The sequence below is a fragment of the Dendrobium catenatum genome, unplaced genomic scaffold (assembly GCF_001605985.2).
Source record: "Dendrobium catenatum unplaced genomic scaffold, ASM160598v2 fragScaff_scaffold_325, whole genome shotgun sequence".
NCBI classification, from domain to species: domain Eukaryota; kingdom Viridiplantae; phylum Streptophyta; class Magnoliopsida; order Asparagales; family Orchidaceae; genus Dendrobium; species Dendrobium catenatum.
Window position 1 is genome coordinate 1,254,253 of NW_021318787.1, and position 27,525 is coordinate 1,281,777.

At 34.0% G+C, this 27,525-nt stretch overlaps 1 protein-coding gene across 3 annotated transcripts; it reads left to right on the forward strand.

The window, feature by feature from the left end:
• Window positions 1-27,525, forward strand: LOC110092585 (60S ribosomal protein L3). 3 transcript variants are annotated; one of them, XM_020817200.2, is made up of 6 exons: window positions 1-115; window positions 1,942-2,055; window positions 23,095-23,205; window positions 25,427-25,731; window positions 26,182-26,591; window positions 27,151-27,525. In XM_020817200.2, exons 2-6 carry the CDS (start codon window positions 1,971-1,973, stop codon window positions 27,407-27,409), a joined length of 1,170 nt encoding a protein of 389 aa, XP_020672859.1. In that variant the 5' UTR covers window positions 1-115; window positions 1,942-1,970; the 3' UTR covers window positions 27,410-27,525. The 3 variants fall into 3 exon arrangements, with proteins under 3 accessions (XP_020672859.1, XP_020672861.1, XP_020672862.1); XM_020817202.2 differs by having other exon boundaries at window positions 77-115; window positions 1,950-2,055; XM_020817203.2 differs by lacking the exons at window positions 1-115; window positions 1,942-2,055 and adding an exon at window positions 18,301-18,891.

A 27,525-nucleotide genomic window follows, 5' to 3' on the forward strand; every position in this document is an offset into this window, starting at 1 on the left:
ACCGTTCATTTTTCAGTATGAGCACTATTAAAGCTCTTCCGCTGATTAGGGTTTTCCGCGGATCTCTGGTCTCCTTGCATTCGGCTCTGCTTCCCTCAATCTTTCGGCGAAGGAGGTAAAGCATTACGATTTCCTAACACTTTCTCCAGCAGTAGCAGATATGTTTGGCTTTCAGCTGTAAATCGATCGTTTGTATACATTATGTAAGATGTAAAATTATTTATTTTTCCATTATCTGGAGAGCCATTGGTTTTTTTTCCTCCCTGAATCGTGTAAGAGGATGTTTTATGATGAATTTTCGTGGCCGTTCCGCTCCTAAGCGATGATCTTTAATCCCGATTTATAGTTTTTCTTGTCATAATTCTCTTGTCTGAGTGCTCTGTAGCCTTTATCTTTTTCTTCTTTTTCTTGTGCTCCAAATTAGTTTTCCATTGCCCCTGATATCTAAGCAAAAACCTAGAAAATAACTGACGTTCTTTTGAAATCAAGCGTGCTACCTATTTCTGATAATGGCCAACGAGTCCTCGCAAAAAGATCCGAAAATGAATCAAGGCTGGAGTCTCGAAAATGCTCTTTCTTCACCGAAACCCTGAAATGGGTATTAGGAAGGAAAACCATTGAGCAAGAGAATTGGCATCCATTGTTGCCATAGGCCTTTGGTTGTCGAGGTTCTTTTTGCCATTTACATCAGATCTGGTGGTTTATGCTGTTCATTAATACGTGATATAGATTACGAGCTTTATATCATGTTTATCTATTCATGTACTATTAAAGATTGTGAGATTGCTTGAATAGGTGGTACATTGTCACGTATGATACACTTACATTCTTTAATAATAAAGCTTGTTGCGCAGGACATGGTATGATACATTCATGCGGCTGACATTTGTCAAGAAAGTCTTCTACTTGTCCAATTTAAAGAAATAAAAGAAATGTAATAGTTTCATGTATCAACACACTTGTCTTGAATGATAAATTTAAATTTAGAAGTACATTCCACAAACATCTTTAGTTAAAGGTCTACTCTCTTTTATTTGTAAATATATTATTTAAATAACTTAAGTTTTACTTAATGTTAACTTTAATTTTCTTATTATGCTTTATTTTTCTATTACTTTAATTATTAGTTTTTCTTATAAAAGAGTGAATTTTCTCTACTTTAGACTAACAACCTCTATTAACTTGTGAATATTGCCTCTATAATTGAGTTCAAGGCATGTAATAAGTTCAACTATATTGTTTATTTTACGAGCAATTGTAATAAATTTAATATCGTATGATTATTTTTCTTTTATATTTGTTTTATTTTTGTGATTACGAAACAATTTTTAATATTTTTTAAAATATCGTATTTGTGCATCATAGATTCTTACCAATATTTCAAAGCTAACTACTTAGCTGTGCAGCAAGCTTAGACCTGTGCATTTGGTTCTGTGTGAAAACTGAAAACTTAATCTGAATCTAAAATCTTATGCAAAGTACTTTTCCAATGTTAGATTTGAACAAAAAGGTTGATGCAAGTTACTTTATGATTTATGTTTTAAACAAGCCTATTTCTAAGTAATCAGCCCTATTTTCTTTACAAAATTCACATGATGAACTATTTGCAGAGATCCTAATGATTTTAACTTAAATTTATTGTTTTTGTCTATCTGGTTCTCTGTTTCATTTAAGGTTTGTTCTGCTAGAAGCTTTAATGTTTTGCTTGCATGTAGCCTTTATCTTAGCTGCAATTGGTAACTTTGATTTCTTTTCTAATAGTTGGACTCTTAACCTTAACATTATGCCAAATTAACTCGATTCTGTAACAAACTGTTCTTTTTAAGCCTCCTTCCAAATTGAGTTAATTGTAACATTCTCATGTATTTCCCTTGAAGGCCCTGTAGCAAACTATGGAATTACAATTATGCATTTTATTTAATGAACTTTTCTTCTGAGTAGTTTTACAGAATAAGAGTAACAAAGACAGTATGTCTCATCGTAAATTCGAGCACCCTAGACATGGTTCTCTTGGATTCCTTCCTAGAAAAAGAGCATCACGGCACAGGGGAAAAGGTTTGTCAAGTTATTTTAATTCACTCGTATTTCATTTCATAATGAGTTGATTTATGTCATAAATTATTTTTTCTTAAAGTTTTTGATTTATAACATCTGATTTGTAACTGCTATTTGTATATGTTGAACCTATAACATGTGAGTAACTTGGATTGGTCACCGCACTTTAACTCTATCTGAATTATGTAGCAATTGGTAGAGAAGAACAATCTAGGGTTCGCATATTGCTAGTTTTGTGAACACAAGCGTTGGTATTGATTTGGCAATGTTAAACTTAAATTAACCGATAATTGTATTTTACACATAAGATATGTTTTAAAGTAATGATTTTACTGTCTATGTTATTGTGTTTAATTTTGATTGAAGGACTGCTTAAACTTTTTCTATAATTCATTTTAATATAGCTGCAAATAGCTTATTTTTTTATGTTATATTTGATGTTTTGTCTTCTAGAGTATTATGTTTAATTTTGATTTAAGCAGATCTTCTTAAATTTGTTCACTTAGTCAAGTGGCTATAGCTGCAGCTTATTTTTTGATGTATATTTGATGGTTTTGAAAGTATAGACGTTTCATGGTCTAGCTTGATGATGTGGTGAAGAACCTTTGTTGACATGAATGGAAGATAGAAGTCCATTATTTTGAACCTTTCCACGTCAAATAAACTTAATATATATGGAAATGAATCCTTATTGCAAAATGGAAATATAACTGCAATTTTAAGATATGATTTATTACCATAATTTTGAATTAAGCTATTTGAACTTGGCTGATATGCCATTCTTATTGGGATTTATGTGGTTATCTCCTTTGTGGGGTAAGGTCACATTTTCTTCTTTTGGAAGTGGGAGTTGGGGAAGAAATAAATTAAAAAGTTCCATAACATCTAGCACTTGATAGTATAGAATATAATACATAAGATATTCAATATAATAATTGATAATAGGTTATATTGTATACTTTACATTATCCCTATTACACATAACAAAATAATATGTATTATATATGTAATCCTGTTTGTTGAATAGTGTTCAATATGTTTTTGGTGAAATTTGAACCAACATTATATAATTATATTGTAATTGTTATACTAGATTACTATGTTTATTTAAGTTGATAACGTTGTAGCAACTGTTCTTCTGTGTCTTATGATTAATTTGGATGGTTTGGGCATTGCTTATGCCCACTTTCAATTGATTTTTAGCTCAATTGGGCCCTTGTGAGTGAAATGGGAAGATTAGCAATTCTGTAAAAAATAGGAGGGAGAACTGCATCTTTTCACTTGATGGAATGAAGGATCAGAGAGGCAATTTGAGCGGGTGAGGATAAGACCGTAGAAGTTGAGAAGTCAACTTGTGGAATAAATTACTCCTAATAAAAAGCTTTCCATGGCCAATCGAGAGAAAAAAAATAAAACTGTGCCCAAAAAGAAAGAGAAGTAATTGGAAAACCTGATACTCTATCTCCCAGCAAGTGCTATGGGGTGGCCATTGAACCTAATTTAGTTGCTTAATGTTTTCTGTTATTCAGTGTTTTCACTGGATAAGATTAGAGAAAGTCGCCTTAGATGGTTTGGTCACATAAAACGGCGGCCTTGCGATGACCCGGTTAGGAGAGTAGAGGTATTAGATTTGACTTATGTTAAGAAAGGTAGGGGTAGACCTAAAAAGACTTGGTTAGAAAATATTAGGAATGACCTTTCTTTATTAGATTTAAACGAGAATTTGACTTTTAATAGGACACAATGGAGAAAAAGGATTCATGTAGCCGACCCCACATAGTGGGATAAAGGCTTGATGTTGTTGTTGTTGTTGTTGTAGTGTTTTCACTGGACATGGAATTCCAACAGGGAATTAAGGAGCTGAAATTAGTTAACACCACCATCTTGAAGTTGCTTCTTACTTTGATTGCCAAGCAATCATTAAGTGAACCCACATGACCACTTGGTCCACTTCCAATGTCTACACGCGGGCTAGAATATGGACCCGTAGTACCCTCACTAATGAATAATCAAATATAGCTTTAATACATTTTCTCGGCTCTCTTTGGTATGTATTCAATCTTTTAATCATTATTGCTTTCAATGTTTTCTCTATGATATTTGAATTTGTTTTGCAACTTTTTAAAATTCCAATTTGGGTGCAAATGACACTTTGTTGATTTTACTTCAGCATGGGAATTCATTAATGGTTTAACTGCAGTTTTTTTTAATTTTTTTTAATGGTTTAACTGCAGTTGTTTATCTGTTTAAGAGCTATTAATCCCACGGTTTCATTATGTTCGAGTAAACTCCCTCAACTTATTCATCTTGCATGAGCCCTCCACATTCCCCCTTTACCACTATGTTCTTATTCAACGTGTTGTTTATTCCTTTTTATGCAAATTTCGCTTTTCATTCATTATTAATGTTATAAAAGCCTGTAATTATCACATTTTTCACTCTTAGATATTTGTTGTTACGATCAACCTCTTGACTCTCAAGTAATTAGCAAGGTTGTGAAAACCGTACCCGACAACGAACCAGAAGAATGAGAGGTTCAAGGTTCGACCGGTCGAACCGAGGTTGAACCGAGTGATGTAATAAATAATAATATTATTAAAAATTAATAACATTAATAGAATAATTACGGCAGTCTAACCTCAAATTTTATACTTTTAAGAATTTAAATTATATAATTTTAATATATTATCTCTCAGTATAATTAACTTAAATTGAAATGATGAATATATTCTAATATAACTATAATTTATAAGACATAATTTAATTATATTATATTTATAAATATCTAATAATTTAATTATAATTAATTTTTACATTTAATTATAATTATACTAAATGAGATTTTTATAATATACATTATAACAAATTAAAAATTTTAATATAATATATAAATTTATAATATTAAATTTACAAATGTGTAATAAGAATAATATTTAATATAATATATAAATTTATATTATTAATTTATAAATATACATCATAACAAATTTATAATACAAAATTTAAAAAATTTTGCACCCAACTAGCCCAAATTCGTGGTCCAACCAGCCCAAATTTGTGGCCCAACAAACTCAATTTAATGGCCCAATAAAGCCCAAGCTTGCTTTGTAGTATGTTATTTATTTAAAATGAATATTAGAAAAGAATCTAAAATATTTTAAAACTAAATTATAGGATTTACCTGTCACAGCTCAACATGATAGGAATCTTGTTGGGTTGGGTTGTAACAAGCTTTTATGGTATCAAAGCAATAATTTTGGAATGGATCATAAACTAGAGTTATAGGAACTGATTTCTAAGTTAACTGGAGTAGTTTAGATCCTATCTGAACAATATGATATGGATCTGCTAGTTACAAATAAATATATATAATATCTCTCATATCTCAAATATTGTGTTTAGTAAAAAGTGAGTACTTCACATTATATAAAGGGTTAAAGACAACTACCTCAAACTTCTCCTATGATGTGGGACTAAAAAAGTTGCATGAATACTATATGAGCTTGAATGTGAGTTTAGATTTTATTGGGCCCCGAATTTTGGCTACTTGGGCCGCAAATTTAGGTTGCTTGGCGTACAAAGTTTTTAAAATTGTATAATAAATTTGTATTTTATAAATTTATTATAATGTATATTATAAATACAAATTTTTATTATTATAAATTTATATGTTATATTTAATATTATTCTCATTATAAATTTGTTATAATGTATATTATAAGAATTAATAATATAAATTTTTATATTATATTAAATATTATTCTTATTACACATTTGTAAATTTAATATTATAAATTTATATATTATATTAAAATTTTTAATTTGTTATAATGTATATTATAATAATCTCATTTATTATAACTATAATTAAATGTAAAAATTAATTATAATTAAATTATTAGATATTCATAAATATAATATAATTAAAATATATATTTTATAAATTATAATTATATTATAATATATTCATTATTTCAATTTAATTTAGTTATATTGAGAGATAATCTATTAAAATTATATTGTTTAAATTCTTAGAATTTTATGGTTTGAGGTTAGATTCCCGTAATTATTCTATTAATGTTATTAATTTTTAATAATATTATTATTTATTACATCATCCAGTTCGACCCTAGCTTTGACCGGTTGAATCTTGAATCTCTCATTCTTCTAGTTCGTTGTCCGGTCCGTTTTTCACAACCTTGGTATTTATAGCATAAGCTTTTCTAATTTGAGATTATACATTAAAAATGCATGAGGGCAAAAAAATGGAAAAAATTTTATTGCTGGAGGACAAGAAGTGCTAACAACGACTTATCACAAAAATGAGGAAGTTATATATTAGAAGACATGGTTAAGAGAGGTGAAGTTCAAAATGAAGAATTTTGTTACATTAAAGTCGAAGGCAATTGTAACCAAGATGCATGAATTGAGAAATTTTTCATGGTGCAAGAATGATTTGTCATTTATATCCCCCTTTGATCTGTGACTTAATTTCGATCTGACTATCGATGGTGTTATCCATAGATGTGTGATGTTGACCCTTTTTGAACTGTTACTTAGGTTTCCTCTGATGAGTGATGATGTTATCTGGTGATTTTCTCTAGGATTTGTTATTGTGAGCTTAATCATGCGAAGATATACTCTTTTACAAGCTATTTAGTTTGTAAGGTCGCTACAAATAATTGATGGAAAGAAGATTGAGATTGCTTTTGTCTGTTTAAAGTGAAATGAGATTAAAAGGGGTGTTGTAATTGCTTCCTTCATTTTTTTTATTTTTTTGTTGTGAAGTAGTTGTAACCAATTGGCTACACCTACTTTGCAAAAAAATTGAAGATTTAGGGTATTTGGAAATACAGTAAAATTTTACTTTTAGCTAATTTTGCTGCACACCCAATAGCCATCTTCATCATGATTAGCTTTATCCTTTCTTGCTTTATGAATTAACATTTTTAATTCTTTCTTGCCTACTGTTGCTTGAGGTATTATATTGTTAGTTTGAATATTTTTAAGCAACTTCTAGTAATGTTATCTTAGATCTATTATTTTCTCTTGCTAACTTTTTTACACTAATTTTATTTGTCTGTTTAATTTGTGTATTTTGTACCCATTGATGAATATATTCTACCACTATCTATATTTTTTGTTGCGAAAAGATAAATAGTGCATCACATTGAAACAAATCTAATAACTCAATGATCACTTAACTATGATGTTATTAATGGATTTAAATGTTAAAAAAAATGATCAAGGGGGACAATTCTAGATTTTCTGATCTTGTTCTAGATTTTTACAAAAAATACTCAAACGTGTCACTATAAATCTATAAACATGCTTTTTCATTCTACACATGAAAGTAGGGTTATAAGTTAGCCAATGCACTGAATGAACAACATGAAGTCATCTCGATTAATGCTCATTGAAGTTAACTATTGAATATGTTTAAACATTTTTTTAGGGCACATATGTTTAATGAATCAAGCTTGAGCTTAGTCCAAAACCTGCTGATTTACATTCACAAACATCTTGTTTGTTCAACAAATAATTTATTAAAAGTTAGTATTATGCTTGGTGGTTGCTCTTAGGTTTTTAACTTTTTTTTTTTAATTACAACTTGTTTAATTATTTCTATAGTACTCATATATATATATAACATTTTGTCTAGACGATCCAAAAAAAGTGTGCTTCACCTTAATTGTTATTTAAACAAAAGGATCACGGCTTGTCATTTCCATTTCCTCCAAGCACCAGTTTTTTTCTAAGGAAAAGCCCAAAGAGACCGTCCTTGATGTAGGATTCCTATCCAGAAGTTTTTGAAATTCCATCATAAGATTTATGTAAGTTTTAATATATATAGCGTGAGGCGTAAGCCTCATTCTAGTGAGGCGAGGCGGACCTTAACCAAGTTATTATTAATTTGTATCTAAAACCAATCAATTTTGGCTAAATCCTAATTGAAAGAGAATGTGTTTGAGAGATATCACGAATTGGTGTGGAGGGTTTGAATAGGAACATAAACATGATATTAGAAAGAACCCTTTTATTACTTTAGAATTAGAGTTTAGGATATTGTATAGGAATTAGTTACTTATGATTTTCTTTGTATGTCTCTTTTAGATATTAACCGTGTGGAGGGAAAGAATTTGATCGGACAAAGAAAGAGGTGCATGGATTGAGGTAGGTGGAATGAACTTTCTTATAAATTTAGACAACTCTTCTCACTTGAAGCAATGCAAAGGTTCTCTTTATGCAAATGTAAAAGTGCAATTTGAACAATGAATTGAAAAATCAATAGAATTCTAATTGCAGAAACTAGAAAAAAGACATCTTGAAAGTGAATCGTATTCCATTATATAAAAAGAGCCTATAACTCTAACAAATGGACCGACACCTAAGTTATTATTCTATTCACTACTTAAACATATTTTTTTTAAGTAAATAGAATATAGGCTCAATCCGTGCACCTCCGGAATACAACTTGTTTGAAAAAAAAAAACTCATATATTATATATTTATTTATCAAGTTAGGTTATTTTTTGTCTTTTATTTTCATTTTTCTCGTATCATTTCGCATTTAAGTCACTTTCAAACTCTAAAATACGAGGTTATGAGAGTTGTGTCTATGGTAGTGCATCTTTAAAATTATGTATAGAGTTTGAGCATTAGGAGGTAAGTGCTTCTTCTTAGCCCAATAATAGTGTTGATGTGATGGTCATTGGTGATCACTATCTTTGAGTGTTCTGGTATTGCGCGTGACCCATCTTTTTTAAAACATGTGTAAAAAGCAGAGCATGCTTGCATGTGAATTAGAGTTGAGCAAATCCTCTCTCTCTCAACTCGCTTGTAGTCGATGTCATTTTAGCCCTCGATGCATTTTCTACAACACACCATTAGCCAATCGCAGTTCACATTACTTGTATCTTCTTTTCAATCTTACTATTTAGACATTGCTCTTCTCATCAACACTTTTTTCTTTCCAATCCTCATTTCCTTTTAATCTTATTATTATCTTCTTTAACATGGTATCATTTAATTGATGTCAAATATTAGATTTTGCTTAACATATGATTTTATTGGAGGAGATTTAAATCGATATTTTTGTAGAGAGGTAGAGGATTTTAAAAACATTCATGACGGATATGAGCTTGGAGTGACTAATGAAGGTGGTATGACCATATTAGATTTCACTGTAGGTTATGATTTTGTAATTGCTAATACCTTGAGAAAAAACATCTCATCATTTATAAGAATGGATATTGTAAAACTCAGATTTATTATTTTCTTATAAGAAAAATAGATCGATTAGATTACAAAGATTGTAAAATTATTCCTTGAATACAATTAATTTTAGTAACCTTAGTAACACTAAATGAAAATAAAGATTGTTATTTTTATTGACGTATTAGCAAAACTGAAGTTAGAGAAACTTTAAAGAAAATGAAGTGTAAAAATGTTATTGAACTTGATGATATTTTAAAGATGTGTGGAATTGTTTAGGAGATGAAATTTCTTGTCTTATGAAACTTTTCAATATTATTTTGAGGATTAAAAAGATGCAAGATGAGTGGAGGAGTGTGTTGATTCATATTTTTAAGAATAAAAGTGAGGCTCAAGTGTGTACGAATTATAGATTAATTAAGTTGTGCCATACTTTAAAACTATGGGACAGTTTTATCGAGAATATGTTACGATGTAATACTAATGTTTCTAAAAATCAATTTGGAGAGGTCTAATATGGAAGCTATACATTTATTGATAGGTTTGATGGAGAAGTATAGAGAGAATAAGGAGGATCTACATATGATATTTATTGATTAAAGAAAAACATATGATAAAGTTACAAGAGAAATGCTATGGAGAATTCTATAAAAGAAAGGGGATAATAATGCTTATATTCAAGTTTTTAAGAATATGTTGCAAGAGCTGTTACTTGTGTTCAAACATAAAGTGATTTTATCAAGTATTTTCCAATTTCTATTGGATTATATCAAGGATCAATTTTAAGCCCATATCTTTTTGCTTTAGTCATGGATGTTCTTACTAGACATTTGTAAGATGATGTATTATGGTGTATGCTTTTTGCTGATGATATTCTTCTTATTGATAAGACTAGAGAGGGAGTTGAAGATAAACTTAAACTATGGAGGTCAATCTTAGAGTATAATGTTTTTATTTGAGTATATCTAAAACTAAATACATGGAGTGTAATTTTAATAGTAATAAATCTAGTGGGGACTGTGACTTTAGGAAATGAAGTCAAATAATAGTAATACGTTTTACATATGTCGGGCCAGTTGTTCAAAGTGATGGTGAAATAGATGGGGGATATTATTAGTAGAATTCAAGTTGGATGGTTGAAGTGGAGGAATGCATCGGGTCTGTTGTGTGATAGAAAATTACCCCTCAAACTTAGGGGAAAATTCTATAAAAAGGTGGTGAGACCTGCATGCTTTATGGTGCATAATGTTGGCCATTAAATGACAAGAATGGGGGCACGTGCCCCCATCCGAATTCTGAAAATTAGAATGTTAAATTGCCAATTTAGGCTATATTAAACACACATTGATCCTGTACGTAACATCAAAATTATGGGGTTTACCCTCTTCGCTGGATCATGCTTTTACAGTTTTACTGAAGAAGTTACTGAATTTTTTTCTTTTGATTATTTAGCAATCAAATAGAGTGACTGAATTTTGAGAGCACATATAGATGTGTTGCATAAGTAGATTAGGATTAGTGATGTAACTTCTATTTTTTCAGTACATTATCTCAAGATGAATATTTGAACCTACCCCTAAAGTTCTGCTATCAGCTTCTGAAGCTTATCATCATTTGCTTTCTGCAAACAAAAACTAATGGGCATTTCAATTTTAAAATGTAAAGCTTAAGAGCAATTTTCACACTCATGTTGCCTTTAAACACATTTTACTTAATCTTATACTACTCTCTTTACCATCTTATCAGACTACCTGAATGGTAGACACCCATCATTCCATTTAAAAAGTTAAATTGGCCCCCGTTATAAGAAATTTCTAGCTCCGTCACTGTTTGATGTAGTTGTTGTTGTCCATTATATTTGTGTGATTTATTTGTTATAAATGGAAATTGTGTTGCACTATATAAATCAAATTTTAGTGTTTTACATTTTTTTCCTCCTAGGAATTAGATATAATGTGTGCTTTAGGATTGAGATCCCAAGACATTCTAACATTATTTGGTGCATCTTAACTCTATTAATTATATTTTCATGTATATCTTATCTCTTTTATGCTATTGATTCAAGTATTCTTCTATATAATAGATTAAGATACTTAAATTGATCACAAGCAAGTATGCTTTATTTTTTAAGAATATTGATTGATAATTATTAATATTAAAATATTAAACAATGCATGTCATATATGCAGCTTTTTATTTGCTAATCATAAGTATTTATTTTTTAAAAATTTTGTCTATTCTTGTAATCTTTTATTTGTTGCATCGAGGGTCCCTCCCTTTGAATGTCATCTGTAAGTGTCTGTAATCAGCTATGATGCACCGACACGGACACGGCGACACGGCGACACGGACACGACACGACACAGACACGGACACGGGACATGGCAATTTTTAAAAATATAGGACACGGGTGCGGCGTGGACACGACATAATAATTTTTTAATATAATATATAGAAATTAAGATGACATTATAGTAAAAATGACAAGTAATAATAAATCAATTTCATGATAACTTGTTTAGCTTATAACATAAAGATGTTTAGTACAAAATATCTAATACAACCACCAAAATATAAGCAAAAAATTATTTATTACAACATGAAGGTCAAATTACTCAATAGAGGGAATGATAGAAATATATTCAGATGTTGGTCTTTGGCCTTCAATATCATCATCATTGAATATCATTGCTTCCAACTCTGAGCGGTACCGAGCATGTACTTAGCGGTACAGAGCATGTACTGAGCAGTACCGAGCATGTACTTAGCTGTACCGAGCATATATTGAGCAGTACCGAGCATGTACTGAATGGTACCGAGCATGTACCTAGCGGTACCGAGTATGTACTGAGCGGTACCGAGCATGTACATTAGATTTTTGAAGAGAAGAAATGATGAAATCCAATTACAGGTCTTGGCTCTCTTGCGCGCAAAAGGTGCTCTGTTTGGCCTTGATTGCGAACTTTGACTCGGATGACCGCAGAAATCACGCAAGAATGAAGGAATGGGAAAGACGAGCTCTCCTTGGCCTCGGCTCGAGCAAAGATGAGAACGAGAGGCGAAGGCAGTGGGCTCCATTTGGCGTCTACTGCGAGCTCTCCCGGTCCGCCCTAGAAAATTTCTTTCGTGGACCAGAAAAATAGGGCTTCTAGTTCGCGGAAAAGGCTAAATAGAATGAATGATTTTATCATTTAATAACCGGACACGTGTGTCCGATTTTAATTTTAATTTTTTTAATTGCGACTCTCCAATGCCGTGTCGGACACGTGTCTGTGTCCGACACGTGTCCGACACTGCATACCCTCTTTAAGAGGCGTGTCGGTGCATCATAGGTAATCAGTTTAGAACATGTTGGAAATCCCTTGGTTGCTTTATACTATTAATGCTTTAATATGCATAACTCTAGCTCCACTTTTTTTATTTAATGCACCATAACAATTTTTATGACACTCTCATCTTATGCTTTCAGGAATAATAAAAGAGCTTATGATTTTTTTTTCACAAATAGAAAGTAGACTGATGCGGACATCAGATCATGAAAATTCTTTCAGAGACGTGGTTGACGATCGTCGGCCATGATCGCACCGATCTATTTCTGAGTCTTCATATGTATTTGTTTTATTTATTTGTTTTATGTATTTGTTTTAGTAGCATTTCCCGTTTTGCCTTTAAGGGTTTTGTTAGATGTACGCCTTAAGGGCAATGTCGTCCTATTTCCTTTCATTATAGGAGGCTATATATTAGCCTCATATGTTTCTTTTGAGGGGAATGAATTATAATGAAATTTATGCATATTGAGTGCTTGTGAGAGCTTGGAGAGTCTTTGGAGAGGAATCCCTTAGAGAGGGAAGCAGATCACTCACCAACTTTGGAAGAGTCCGGGTTCCTAGCTTTCTTGTTGTTCTCTATCCTTTCTTTCATCCTCCTCTTTCCCCTTGCCGTTGGTTTAGGGTTTCCCAAACCCAAAACTGCCGGCCTCCACTTCAAGCCCAAGCCCCACCGCCGGCCAACACTTCTTCCCCTTCCCACCCAGTTGCCGGCCATCCTAAGTGGCTCACCCCTTGATGGGTTGATCCACTTAATTCTCACCACCACGTCTTCAAAACCCACAAAACCTAATCCTAATCCTAGCCCTAGCCGCCGACCACCACATCTCCCTCATTGCCTTCAAAATTCAAATCTCCCCATTACTTCTTTCCTTTTTCCTACAAATCACTTTGGGAAAGCTTTCAATCCAATCAACCAATCAAAATTTGAAATTCGAATTATTTCATAAAATAGAGTTCCATTTTAGGAAAATTCTCCAATCAAATCCAAATCAATTTGAATTGGATTGTGGTGTGAAATAATTAGGAGTTACTTGAGAAATTAAAAAAGAAACAATTGATTAAAACTTGCTAATATAAAATTATTGTTTGCAAATAAAGAAGAATTAGGAATTAAAATTTTTTAACTTGCTTAGGCAAAGAAGCACTCTTTACATTAACCAAACAATCCAATCAAAATTCAAAGACAATAGTAAATGTCACATATACATAACATAATCCATCACTTAATAACGAGAGGTTCACCTTGAGTCATTTCTCACTCATCACTCTTAGGTTTTAGCGGAGGAAGGCGAACCATACGAGGAAGGAGATTACCAGTAGGAGGAGGCCGAAGACTTTTTTTGATGGAGAAGTAGCCAGCGGTGGAGGAGGTGGTGGTTAACCGATGATTATCCAATGACCCGGTTGAATGTGCTCCTCGATCGATAGTGTTAGTTAGTATAAGATGCGGTCGATATATCTGTCGACAGTCTCGTCGTTGCCAAAGTACATGTCAAAGAACGGAGATTCAAGAATATCCGTCCGTCCTTGCTCGTCGAAAACAAATCCGTGGTCGACCTCAGGATCAACCATACATGCTTTCCGTGAGAGATGAGAGAATGTAAGTAGGAAAAAAGGGGAAGAGAAGGTGGCGGTTGGAGGAGGAAGCCGGTAGCTTGGGTAGAGAGAGGAAAGGGTGTGGCGGTTTGGTGATTAGTGGGGTGGCTAGGGTTTGGATTAGGGAGAGGTTGGAATTTAGATAATATGAATTTAATTTCAGGTTAAGTGATATTGGAGGGAAACATTTTGAAATTAAAATTCAAACCGGGTTTAGGCTTCAATAGGAAAAATTAGGGGAGAAGCCCATTAATGGGCTGGTGGTATAGAGGGAGGGGAAGGATTGATGGGGTTTTAAAGCTTCAAAATTGAGTTATTTAATTAAGGAATATGAAGCTTAAATCAAATCCAATTTAAAATAAATTGGAAGAGATTTAAAACTTTCCAAATATGACTTTGCTAATTTAGGAAAGAATTTAAAATTCAAAATTTGAATTTCAAATTGAAGGGTTATCTTCCTAAATTAATGGGGTCTAATCCAAAAATCAAGTTGAAAACTTAAAAAATTAAATCTGGGATCATCTGAACTCCGATTTTAGCGAACTTACAGTCGAACTGATCGTCTCAGAAATACGAACCCAACAACACCAAATTCAACTCAATCTGAGCCCAAATGGGTCTGAATCGAAGACCCGAAGCGTTGTTGGAAGGTTCAATCCACAATTTGGATTACCAAACAGTTTCCAAACATTATGTGCTTATAGTCGAATTGAGTGGCTCGAGGAGACAAATCCAACGGGCCCAAGATCACCGAATTCCGACACCACTAAGACCTTCAAATGTCTGAAGAACGGTCCATGATCAAGGGATTCAATATCGGCCGTCTATCCGAACCACTCCACATTTGCCCTTGTTCCTCCTATTTACGAGCCATGCCACTCCAGAAATCTATAAAAAGACCCCTCATCTCTCTTGAGGGGGGGGGGGGAGCAAGAAGTAAGAGGAGGAGAATAGAAGAATAGGAGGGAAGAAACTCCTCTTCGACCACCGCCGGAGTTCCGCCCGACTTTTAAGTGACACCAAAATTCCGCCCGACCTCCAAGTGATGCGGGAGTTTCACCCGAACTCCAAGTGACGTCGGAATTTCGCCCGTCCTCCAAGTGATGTTGGAGTTTCACCCGAACTCCAAGTGACGCCGGAGTTTTACCCGAACTCCAAGTCATGCCGGAGTTCTACACGACGGTGGACCTCTGCTCGTCGCCAGACAACAGTTTTTATGACCTCCGTCGCCCGCCTATTACGGTCCTTCTGACTTACGTCGCCCACAGACTACAATCCTTTCGATCTCCGTCGCCCGCCAACTACGGTCCTTCTGACTTACGTCGCCCACCGACTACAGTCTTTCCGACCTTCGTCGCCCGTCGACTACGGTCCTTTCGACTTACTTCGCCCGCCGACTATAGTTCTTCAGACCAAACAAACACATCAGCAGTGATTCTTTGAAAGATGTACATCAAGCTAAGACCTTCCCCAAAGAAGGACCTGATTGCGTGCCAGATTTTCATATAAAGGTACATTAAATTTTATATTTCTCAACCGCCGCGAATACTCCTAGACGCAACAGTTTGGCGTCGTCTGTGGGAAAATGATTCTCGACTAGGGGGCAATTATTGCTCCAATCTCAAAAGATCGCTCTTATCAACTTCATGACATGCATTAATATCATAAGAATCAGATGCAGAGTGGGGGTAACTTTGACTCTTACTGTGGTCAAAAAGATTCTCCAATGCTTTCATCATCAAGATGATACTTTATAAAAATCACAGCAAATGCAAGGATGTTTCCAATCAATTATAAACTTTATACAGTCCCTTACGGGACTTCTACTCCTTGGGCAAGGTTTTAATATCGACCTCAAAAAGGCAGTAACAGTCTAAAAATAAATCATTCTTCACCTTTGATTCAGAATACACGCGGCGTTCGCCCCCTCCCAATCAGGGAAAAATCGATCCGAGAGGGATCTGATTTGACCTCTTCCACACAGATTAACATCATCGAGCAAATGCTCTAACATACAACTTCGGATAGGCCTTACATCATTTGTGGATTCTCTCGACCTCTTCCATATAGGTTAACGTCATCGAGCAAAGGCTCTGACGTACAACCTCAGATATGTTTTACATCCTTGGTAGATTCTCTCGACCTCTTCCATACAGGTTAACGTCATCGAGCAAAGGCTCTGACAGACAACCTTGGATAGGTCTTACATCTTTGGTGGATTCTCTCAACCTCTTTCATACATGTTAACGTCATCGAGCAGAGCTCTGACATACAACCTCGGATAGGTCTTACATCATTGGTGGATTTTCTCGACCTCTTCCATACAGGTTAACGTCATCGAGCAAAAGCTCTGCATACAACCTCATATAGGTCTTACATCCTTAGTGGATTCTCTCGACCTCTTCCACACAGGTTAACGTCATCGAGCAGGGCTCTGACATACAACATTGGATAGGTTTTACATTGTTGGTGGATTATCTCGACTTATTCCATATAGGTTAATGTCATTGAGCAGTGCTCTGACGTACAATCTTGGATAGGTCATACATCCTTGGCGGATTCTCTTAATCTCTTCCGTATATGTTAACGTCCTCGAGCAATATTCTGACATACAACCTTGGAAAGGTTATACATCCTTGGTGGATTCTCTCGGCTTCTTCCACACATGAATACAAAATCTTGGAAGGCTTAAAAACCTCAAAAAGTACAGGCATACAAAAATCTTAATAGGCTAAAAAACCTCAAAGAGCACGGAAGCCCAAAGAGGCATAAAACAACTTAGTTTTCTTTGGAGGACAAGTTCATTTCAAATGAAAAACAAGTATCAAGCTCATACAATAATCTCAACTTCATATACAATATCATTGGAGTTACATTGCAAAATTGTACATCAAGTTCAAGTGTAAATTTATTCTCACTAGAAGCTGAAATTAAAAGTACATCCATATCATATTTACAAGTCATCAAATAACAAACAACTTCAAAACGATCAATTATCCTTGGTGGGTTCAAGTGACCTCTTCTCTATTACGCATCAATGCATTTTGGCCTTAGCAACTTCTTCTTCAAAGAAAGATTACAATTTGATTTTTATTAGGCCTCAACTCAGTTAACACTATACATGTGTCGCCAGACAACTCACATATCACATTGTTTTGGCTCATTGAATCAGGGATATCTAATATCGACACACTTCCGTATGAATGCATATTGCCTTAGCAAAATGCAACTGGACATCTGCGATCATCGGCCCTTCATCTGATATTTGCCGGCGGTCCTTTACTTAAGCCATCATTGGATTATCGCTCGACTGTTACTAGCAGCGCACCCTCGAACTCTCTCATTTAGCACTCGACCGTTGATTGCCGATGAGCTTCAACTCGATCGATCATCGCCAACAGACTTCCACTCAAATGGCGTTGAAATTCTCCCCATCTACTCATCACTTCTGGTTCTCCTCCCGGACACTATTACCGCCAGATCTTCTTAAATCAGCATCGCATACAAGCAGCAATTGATCTTCTTCTGTCAAGAGTTGTCTATTAAAAAGATAACCTCTCATCGCGACTTCTTCTACACAATAGAGGGACACTGAAGCTTGATAGGGGAATGCCGCCTATCTATGATTGTGGAATGCCTCCAATATAAGAAGAAGTTTACAAGAGAAGAATAAGAAGGAAAAAATCTCCTTCTACACAAGAGGGGTACTGAAGCTTAATAGGGGAATGCCGCCTATCTCTGACAGTGGAATGCCTTCAATGTAAGAAGAAGTTCGCAATAGAAGAATAAGGAGGAAACAATCTCCTTCTACACAAGGAGAGGGGCACTGAAGCTTGATAGGGTAATGCCGCCTATCTACGATATTGTAATGCCTCCAATATAAGAAGAAGATTAGATGAGAAGAAAATGAACGGTTGCAAAAAATTCTAACTTCTACATAAGGAGAGAGGCCCTGAATTTGGGTAGGGGATGCCACCTACCAAAATAGGGGAATGTCTCAACTATAAGAGGGCTCTGACCCCTCGTTCCCACCTTCTTAATGCTTTCAAAGATAAAAACCTCTCATGTATGAAAGAATTAAATACTTTCCTAATTTAGATCATCTTAACTTTGAAAAGAATTCAAATTTCAAATTCTAATTAAATTGAATTTGAAATTCATTCCTAATGAGATTGATTTATTTTTGGAAACTCTCAAATCCTCTCAAATCTGAAATTGATTAGAGATTTCTCTCTAATTCTCTTTCCACAATTAGCAACCTAAGTTTGGAAGGAATCATAAATTCCCTAATTAACTCCCAATGCATGGCCGGCCCACCCTATCTCCCCTATCTAATTAATTCCCTTAATCTTTCTCAAATCCAGCCGTCACCTTTCCCTATCCCCTAGCTAACTTAATTGCCCCTCCAAGCAAACCCTAGCCGTCAGAAACCTGTTCCCAACAGCTGTCCAGAAATTTTGCATTAAGAAATACGGCCCAGAAAATTCCGAACAGCAAATTTTGCCACCAACTTCGCTTCGGTTTACCAACCAGCAACCCTTTAAGAACGGCAAGGGTTTTCCTAGGCATTATAGGTTGCTGCTCAGACTCTTCCAGGTATCAAAACTGCTATCCAAGACCTGCAGATTGCCAAAATGCTGTCCCAAGACAGCTAGGAGGAGCTAGGGCTGCAAACGAACCGAGCCGAACCGATTATGTGAGTGTTCATATTTGTGTTCATTTATTATCAGCTTGTTCAAGTTTGGTTCATGTTTGATTCGAGCTTTATTGTTTGTGTTCATGTTTGGTTTGTTTAAATTAATGAGTGTTCATGTTTGGTTCATGTTCGGTTCATGTTTAGTTCTTTTAGTGCTTATCGAGCTTTAAACAAACAAGTCTTAACGAACTATAAACGAACTCTACTTCTAGATGTTCATTAACTTAACAAACAAGTTTTATCAAGCCTCCTAACAAATAATTACATCGATCATGTTCATGAATATATTTAGTGATTTTTTTTTAATATTAAACAAGGACGTTCATGAACATATATAATGAGTATTCTTGAGCTACAAATGAGCAAGTTCATGAACATATATAACTAGTTTTTTTGAGCTACGAGATGAGCTCGTTCACGAACAAGTGATCTATGATTCATCTTGTATTTGTTCATGAATATTTTAAACAAACAATCAAGCAAACATGGACAAATGTGAAATGTCTCTTGTACATGAATCGAGCTTTTATCGAGCCTAATGTCAAGCTTGTTCACGAGCTTTAAATGTTATTGTTCACGAACATAAATGAGCCGAACACATTAGTGTTCAAGCTTGTTTATTTAAGGATCGAGTATTTAAAATATTGTCCAAGTTTGTTTGTTTAGTTAATTAAACGATCACAAGTGAGCTTTAATCGAACCGAGCAACGAGTATCTCGTCAAACGCTTAGTTCACTTGCAGCCCTAGGAGGAGCGTGTTGTCCATTCATTTCCAAACATCCAAGCAATTACACCGAAGCTCCGTATTTGTGTTTCCCTTGGATAAACTTTTCCTCATACTCTTATATCTTCCTAATTCACTTTTAATTGTGGTTTATAGTGTTATTCGCAAAGATTCTTGTTGATCCCTCCGCTAAAGCATAATAACTTAGGGAGTTGAGTGAGGGATCCTTGCATGGTGACTAATCTTACTGTTATCATAGGGATTTTGTTGAAAACCTTCCATGTATGCAACGTTAGATTAGTTGATAAAGTATAAGTGTGCAAAATTCTAAATCAAATCATATTTTTGCATTTATGTTTTGCATCATAGATGTATTAGATTTGACCTATGTTAAGAGAGGTAGAGATAAATTTAAAGAAACTTGGTTAGAAAATATTATAAATGATATATATATATATGATATTTTTTTTATTTGATTTAAATAAAAAATTGACTCTTAATATCTTTTAACTCTATTAATGACTCAGAAGTTTGATTCTTTTATCACCACATTGTTGTAAATTTATTTGTTCTTAAACTAAATTATACATTAAACACTAAAAAAGTAAACATGAGTATCTAGCTTTTACTTTTCACTTATTTTACCTCAATCCATATTATCCCTGAACCTTGCTTGTTTCACCTCAATCCATATTATCCCTGAACATCCCTTTAAAGACAATTTTCTAATCTCTTTCTTTACTTTTCAAAGTAGCCTGGAAATCCTCTTCTTCTTTTTTTTTCACTCTCTCAACGGGTGTAAGCCCTCTCTGACCCACCAAATGGTCCCATATTTGATTTTGTATATTTTCTTATTTTTTTAATGGAGATTTAAATCATGGGAACCCAGGGATCATGTCTTGTTTGATTATGACTTGTGGAAATCCTGCCCCAACCCAGAGGGGGAAAAAAGAAAACTGTAAAATACCATCATTATTGATTATGTTTTGCATTCTTTCTAATTAGAGCTTTTGAAAGATTTAACGGGTGCGTATTCGTGAATGTTGAAGCTCATTCTTAAATCAAACTATACATCAAACACTAAAAAAGTAAAACTGTGTGCCAAGCTTTTACTTTGCACTTACTTTACCTCAATCTAGATTCTAGATTGTCTCTAATTCTCCCTTGAAGTTCTTAATATAATAACAATTTCCTCATCTCTTTCTTTTCCTTTCAAAGCAGCCTTCAAATCTCTCTCTCTCTCTCTCTCTCTCTCCATTTCTCATTGGATCTTAAATGTTGTTAGGCCGTTCTCACCCACTAAATGGTCCCATGTTTTATTTTGTAATTTTTTTTTTCTTTTGTTGGAACTAGTGAAGATTTGAATCATGGGTACCTGGGATCATGTCTTGCTAGATTATGAACTTGGGGATATCCTGCTCCAACCCAGAACTAAAAAAAATCAGTTAAGGGTTACCATAATCAATTATGTTTGACATTCCTTTTAATCAGAGGTTTTAAAAGATTTGATCGGTGCGAACACACGATTATTGAAGCTCATTTTTAGGGCTATAATCAAGCTGAGCCGAGCCTAGCATGTTATGGATTGGATTTGGCTTGGTCATGCTACAAGCTGTTCAAATTCGGCAAGAACTTGAGCCAAGCTATCACATATAAGTTTATACTTGGTTTGTTTAAGAACAATCTTGGCTCGTACTTGGCTCATTGAAATTAATTGGGTGTGTATTTAAATTAGTTGATACTTGATAAATGAGCTAAAAAAAGTTTGTATTAAAGTAATTACCATGTGGTTATCATATTAATAAATAATTTATAGTTTCAAATGAATAAGTAATTCAATAAATTTAAAATTAGCATCTAATTTTTTACTGCGCATCAAACGAGCACCAATTGAATGAGATAATAGTTTTATTGGAAAGAATTATGGATGACAGAAGGTATTAAGGCCCCAAGAAGGAAAGCGACATTGAAATAGTAGGTTTAAAAAGAAGACACAAGATTATGGATTGTTATGGGCTGATTGCATATTGGAGAAGATGCATTGCGATCTAAGAGAAGATACACTTCGCTCTTATTCTCATAAAGGTGCACTTTGATTCTTATGTAGGAATATGTAGGAATGTTAGAGAAGAAGCTTTGATGGCTGAGATGAAATGCTTATAGACCGTGCTCATCAAAACGTCAGTTGTAGGTGGACAGAGAAGAAAATGGCAAGTTCAACTCCGAAGGATTAAAATTCTAGCTTAATCTTAATGACAAGTTCATTTAGATGCAATTCTCATGACCTCATGCCATCGGAATATAGAGATTGAAATGTCAGAAGTTCATAATTATAGGCGAAAAAAGAAAATAAAAGAGGTATAAAGTAACTTAACCCAGTAAAGAAATATATATTATAATAATATTATGCAAGTAATTAAACAAGTTGCATTTAAAAAAATTAATTGAACATACACGAGCCGCTATTGAGTCAAGCACCAGTCTTTAATAGATTACTTGTTGAACAACAAGCAAGTTGTTAATGAAGGTAAATAAATAAGTTCGATTGTATTTAGTTTTATTTTTTTTTTTTCATTTAACCCTTGATCTTTAAAAGAGGTTTAAACGGATTTGCCAAGCGCCACAAATCATGGTTTTTGTAATTTCTGGGCCAAGATTTGATGTTTATGCCGGAATCTTGTGAAACAACTGTGATATCTGAACCTCAATAATATTTGTATGGTAAGGGCTACCCTTCTGTATGATAAACGTTAACCCTCTCAAAATTTCTTGCCTCTAGTTGCTGATTACGTACTAGCCGTTGCACACTTTCTACTACAGAGTGCATGCAAGTAGCTTTTGTTCTGCTTAATCATCTTCGTCATCATTATTATTAAAACATTAGTGTTTCTGTTGAACAGTGGGGGTGTTGGGTGGTTTTAGCCTTTTATTGTTGTTGCTAACTCATTTAAATTTCGTGTAATTGCCAGTGTCGTGTGTATTTGTTGAATTTAAATCGAGTTACAGTTTTCTGTTAGTTAAAACATGTTTTTTTGTGACATGGTTAGTTCAGGGGAAAGTGTGTATTATCATCTCTTATCCTTAATTCCTTCTTTTTTTTTTTCAAGTCCTTAATTACTAGATGATGGTGAATGCACCACCACCTTCCTCTAACCAGACACTCCATCTTCCGTTACACAAAACAACTTTTTTTTATCAATTTTTAATATTTTTTGAAGCAACAGCCCACCACACACTTCTTATTTCATCCAGGCTCATTTTAGCTCCCCTTATCTGTTCAATATGTAAAAAGTCTGCATTAATTGATTGCTTAAATCAATTTAGTTGAGGTGGAAGTGTTTTTATTTGTAATTAAGATGTTCCTCTTACCTATGTAATTACGGAAAAAGTATGCATTAACTGATCGATTAAATCAATTCTTGTTTATTTCGAAGCACTTTTTGTTTTATTTTGCATTCCACTCTTTTTTCCTGGTGCAGTGAAATCCTTCCCCAGAGATGATCCAAGCAAACCACCCAGACTGACTGCATTTTTGGGATACAAGGCTGGCATGACTCATATTGTCAGAGAAGTTGAAAAGCCTGGATCAAGTAAGTTCATTCTTCATATATGGATGAAAAAGGTTTATTTCTTACCATGTAGAATGTGTGGTTTATTTTGTTCGATAACCTCGTTTGTTAGAGAAGTTGAGAAGTCAGGCTTTAATTCTTTGTATATTAAATAAAGAACATGTTTTATTTCTTACTTCGAATGTGAATCAATTTATTTTGTCCACATCTGAAAAAATAAACAAAAAATGCTTTTTTTTTGTTTCAGTTGTCCTTAATGTTTTGGCATATTTTGAGATGCTTTGAAGTTTTGGCCTTGAACTAAATCTAGCCTTTATTTTCTAGGCTTTCTGTGGCAACAGCTTTCTTTTAAAAACATGCTACGATCATAGTTTTTTATTTTTCTACAAATGAGCAAGGGAAATTACAACTCCTGCATGCAGCGCTACAACCATTTTATGGCTTTGAGAATGAACTCGTGTAGCAGTTTTATTTTTTCCCTTTGTTGGGTAGCTTGTCCATCGCAATGCGATAATTTATTTTATAGCTCAACAAACAAATTATTATTGAATGATACCAAGTATTCAATTGTTATTACGATCTTAACAAAATGAGCCTGATCTTAATTTTTCTCCTTGCTATTAATTTTTATTGATTCTGTCACATTTTTTATTGGGCTGCTACTACCAATGCCAAAGATGGTGGTTTTTAGGATACTACAGAAGCATTGGTTTTTTTGCCTTCTGCTAGAAAATGGGGTTGCTTCTGTTGAATCATGCAGCCATGGGGAGACCACATCAGCAATCCGTGGGCAACAATTTGAAGGTTGCAGTTGGAGATCAGTGGACAAAATTCGAGGGCTGCAGTTGGAGATCCGTGGGTAGTAATCTGAGGGATGCAGTGGAGATCCGTAGAATATGATTATTATATATATGATATTTATTGATTTAGAGAAAGCATATGATAAAGTTCCAAGAGAAGTGTTATGGAGAGTTCTAGAAAAGAGAGGGGTTAATACTGCTTATATTCAAGTCATTAAGGATATGTATGCAGGAGCTGTTATTTGTGTTCATACTCAAGATAGTTTGATCAAGTATTTTCCTATTTCAGTGTGATTACATCAAGGATCAGCCTTAAGCCCATATCTTTTTTACTTTAGTGATGCATGTTCTCACTAGACATTTGCAAAAGGTTGTACCCTTGTGTATGCTTTTTGATGATGATATTCTTCTTGTTGATCTAGAGAGGAAGTTGAAAGTAAACTTGAATTATGGAGTTTAACCTTAGAGTCTATAGGCTTTTGTTTGAGTAGATCTAAAACTGAATATTTGGAGTGTAATTTTAGTAATGATAGTTCTAGTGGGGCGATTATGACTTTGGGTGATCAAGTCATTAATAAGAGTATACGTTTTAGATATCTTGGATCCTATTGTTTAGAGTGATGGTGAAATAGATGCGGATATTATTAGTAGAATTCAAGTTGGATGATTGAAGTGAAGGAATGAATCGGACTTGCGTGATAGAAAAGTCTCCCTCAAACTTAAGGGAAAATTCTATAAGATGGTGGTTAAACTTGCAATGCTTTATGGTGCAGAATGTTGGACATTAAAAGAGAAGTATAATATTAAGTTGAGTGTTGCAGAGATGAGGATGCTTAGGTGGATGAGTGGCTTCACTTTTAGAAACATGATTCGAAATGAGCATATACGTGAAAAGGTTGGAGTAGCTCTAGTGGGAGATAATATTAGAGAGAGTCGCCTTAGATGGTTTGGTCACATAAAATGTAGATATATTAGATTTGACTTATGTTAAGAAAGGTAGAGGTAGACCTAAAAAGACTTGTTTAGAAAATATTAGAAATGATATTTCTTTATTAGATTTAAATGAGAATTTAACTTTTAATAGGGCATAATGGAATATATGTATATGTATTATGTAATGATTTCAAGGAATAGAATAGAATTTGAATTTCTCTCTAAACAATTTCTTCAACTTTACGAGCCTACCAGCGGTTACATTTTTATGCTTCATTTGTGCCGTGGAGTGCCAGTGGTTACATTTTCAATGTCATCATTTCAATTTTAATGAAATTGCAATTTAATTTAAATAATTTATTTACTCTTTGACTTTATTCATCTATGAATAGCTAACCAAGTGCTCAGAAATCAGTACGTTATTTCTTTTGCTTCCATTCGTACTTAAACATGAAACTTTCATCTTTCAGATTTGTTTGTCGTTCATGTTTTTTTTAAATTCCTTGCAGAACTCCATAAAAAGGAGACTTGTGAGGCAGTAACCATCATTGAAGCACCTCCAATGGTGGTTGTCGGTGTTGTCGGGTATGTGAAGACTTCTCGTGGTCTCCGTTCTTTGAACGCTGTCTGGGCTCAGCATCTCAGCGAGGAAGTTAAGAGAAGATTTTATAAGAACTGGTATAGATGCAAAAAGAAGGCATTTACCAAGTATGCAAAGAAATACGAGACTGATGAGGGTAAAAAGGAGATCCAGCTACAGTTAGAGAAAATGAAGAAGCATGCATCTGTTGTAAGGGTGCTTGCTCACACTCAGGTAATATTGAGATCATTTTTGGAGCTTTGTTCCATTATGCAACCTCAAATAATTGGAATAAAGCTAATGATGACTAGTTTGAATGATATTTTTAAGAGAAATTTACATACATTTCACTTTATAGCATCCTATTTATATATCTAACATTTAAAACTTTAATATTACATGCATACTACTTTATATTATTTTAATATCAAATATATCACTTATATTTCTTTCCTACCACTCATATATTTCATTTCTACCACTCCTATTTATATGAAAATGAACTATGGGTGGTATGTATGTTATATTAAAATTTTAGATGTTAAATATATAAATAGAGTAGTATAATGTAGTATGTATGTAAATCTCCCTTTTTTTTAATGTTCTCTATCTATAAGTTTGTTCCTCTTGAATTAGTTTGATTTCAAGTTATTTCATCCTTTGCATTCATCATAACCTTGTCAGATTCGAAAGATGAAGGGCCTTAAACAGAAAAAATCTCATCTTATGGAGATCCAAGTGAACGGTGGAACAATATCCCAGAAGATTGACTACGCCTACAGTTTTTTTGAAAAACAAGTCCCGGTTGATGCTGTTTTCCAGAAGGATGAGATGATCGACATAATTGGGGTAACCAAGGGAAAGGGCTATGAAGGTGTTGTAACCCGCTGGGGTGTTACTCGCCTTCCACGAAAGACACACCGTGGTTTAAGAAAGGTTGCTTGCATTGGTGCTTGGCATCCAGCTAGGGTTTCATTTACGGTTGCTAGAGCTGGGCAGAATGGATACCATCATCGCACAGAACTGAACAAAAAGGTTTACAGGATTGGAAAGTCTGGAGATGATTCTCATTCAGCTGTGACTGAGTTTGATCGGTTAGAACTCTTTTACAATTGTGATTTTATGCTTAGATTGTTGCTCTGCATTATTTAGCTTGTTTCCATGCTTCATTATTTTGATGATATTTCTTAAGAAAATGAATATAAATCACTTAAAAGTGTTTTCAAAATCTAGAGGTCCTTCATTAACCTTTTTCATTATTTGATACTCAGAGCTACTTACAGAAGTTTATTTACCTAACAACAAAATACTTATTTATGTGTTTTAGATTTTGTTTGGGACAGTTTTATTTATGCTTTTTAAAGCAATATTTTAGTAAAAAATTTTTAACTTTTGTACTAAAAAATTATTTTAAGAAACAATAAGAAAGCCGTCTCAAACCAAGCCTTAGGTTTCATTTGGGGCGGCTTTTTTACTACTTACTAAAATAGTTTTTTATACTAAAAAGCTGTTTTAAGAAACAGGAAGAAAGCCGTCCCAAACGAAGCTTTAGACATAACCATTTTGTCAAAATCCCACCCCTATTAAGAATGTTGATGTCTTATGTTATTAAATAATGACTTTAGATTCCTTGGTTGTGATTCTGATCTGCAGAACTCAGAAGGACATCGCACCAATTGGAGGATTCCCACATTATGGTGTGGTTAAGGATGATTATTTGATGATTAAGGGCTGCTGCATTGGTCCCAAAAAGCGTGTGGTCACTCTAAGGCAGTCTCTGCTGAAGCAGACTTCACGAGTGGCTATGGAGGAGATCAAGCTCAAGTTCATTGATACCTCCTCCAAGTTTGGCCATGGCCGTTTCCAGACCACAGAGGAAAAAGCTAAGTTCTATGGGAAACTCAAGACTTAGGCTTCGTTTGGGACAACTTTCTTCCTGAATCTTAAAGCAGTTTTTTAGTATAAAATTTTTAATTTTTATATTAAAAAGCTGTTTCATGAAGCAGTAAGAAAGCCGTCCCAAACCAA

Bases quoted from the DNA above. Each gene is read 5' to 3' on its own strand.
- LOC110092585 (XM_020817200.2), top strand. From the start codon at position 1,971: ATGTCTCATCGTAAATTCGAGCACCCTAGACATGGTTCTCTTGGATTC. The intron at 25,732-26,181 runs GTAATATTGAGA...TAACCTTGTCAG, and splicing joins GGGTGCTTGCTCACACTCAG to ATTCGAAAGATGAAGGGCCT. The intron at 26,592-27,150 runs GTTAGAACTCTT...TCTGATCTGCAG, and splicing joins GCTGTGACTGAGTTTGATCG to AACTCAGAAGGACATCGCAC.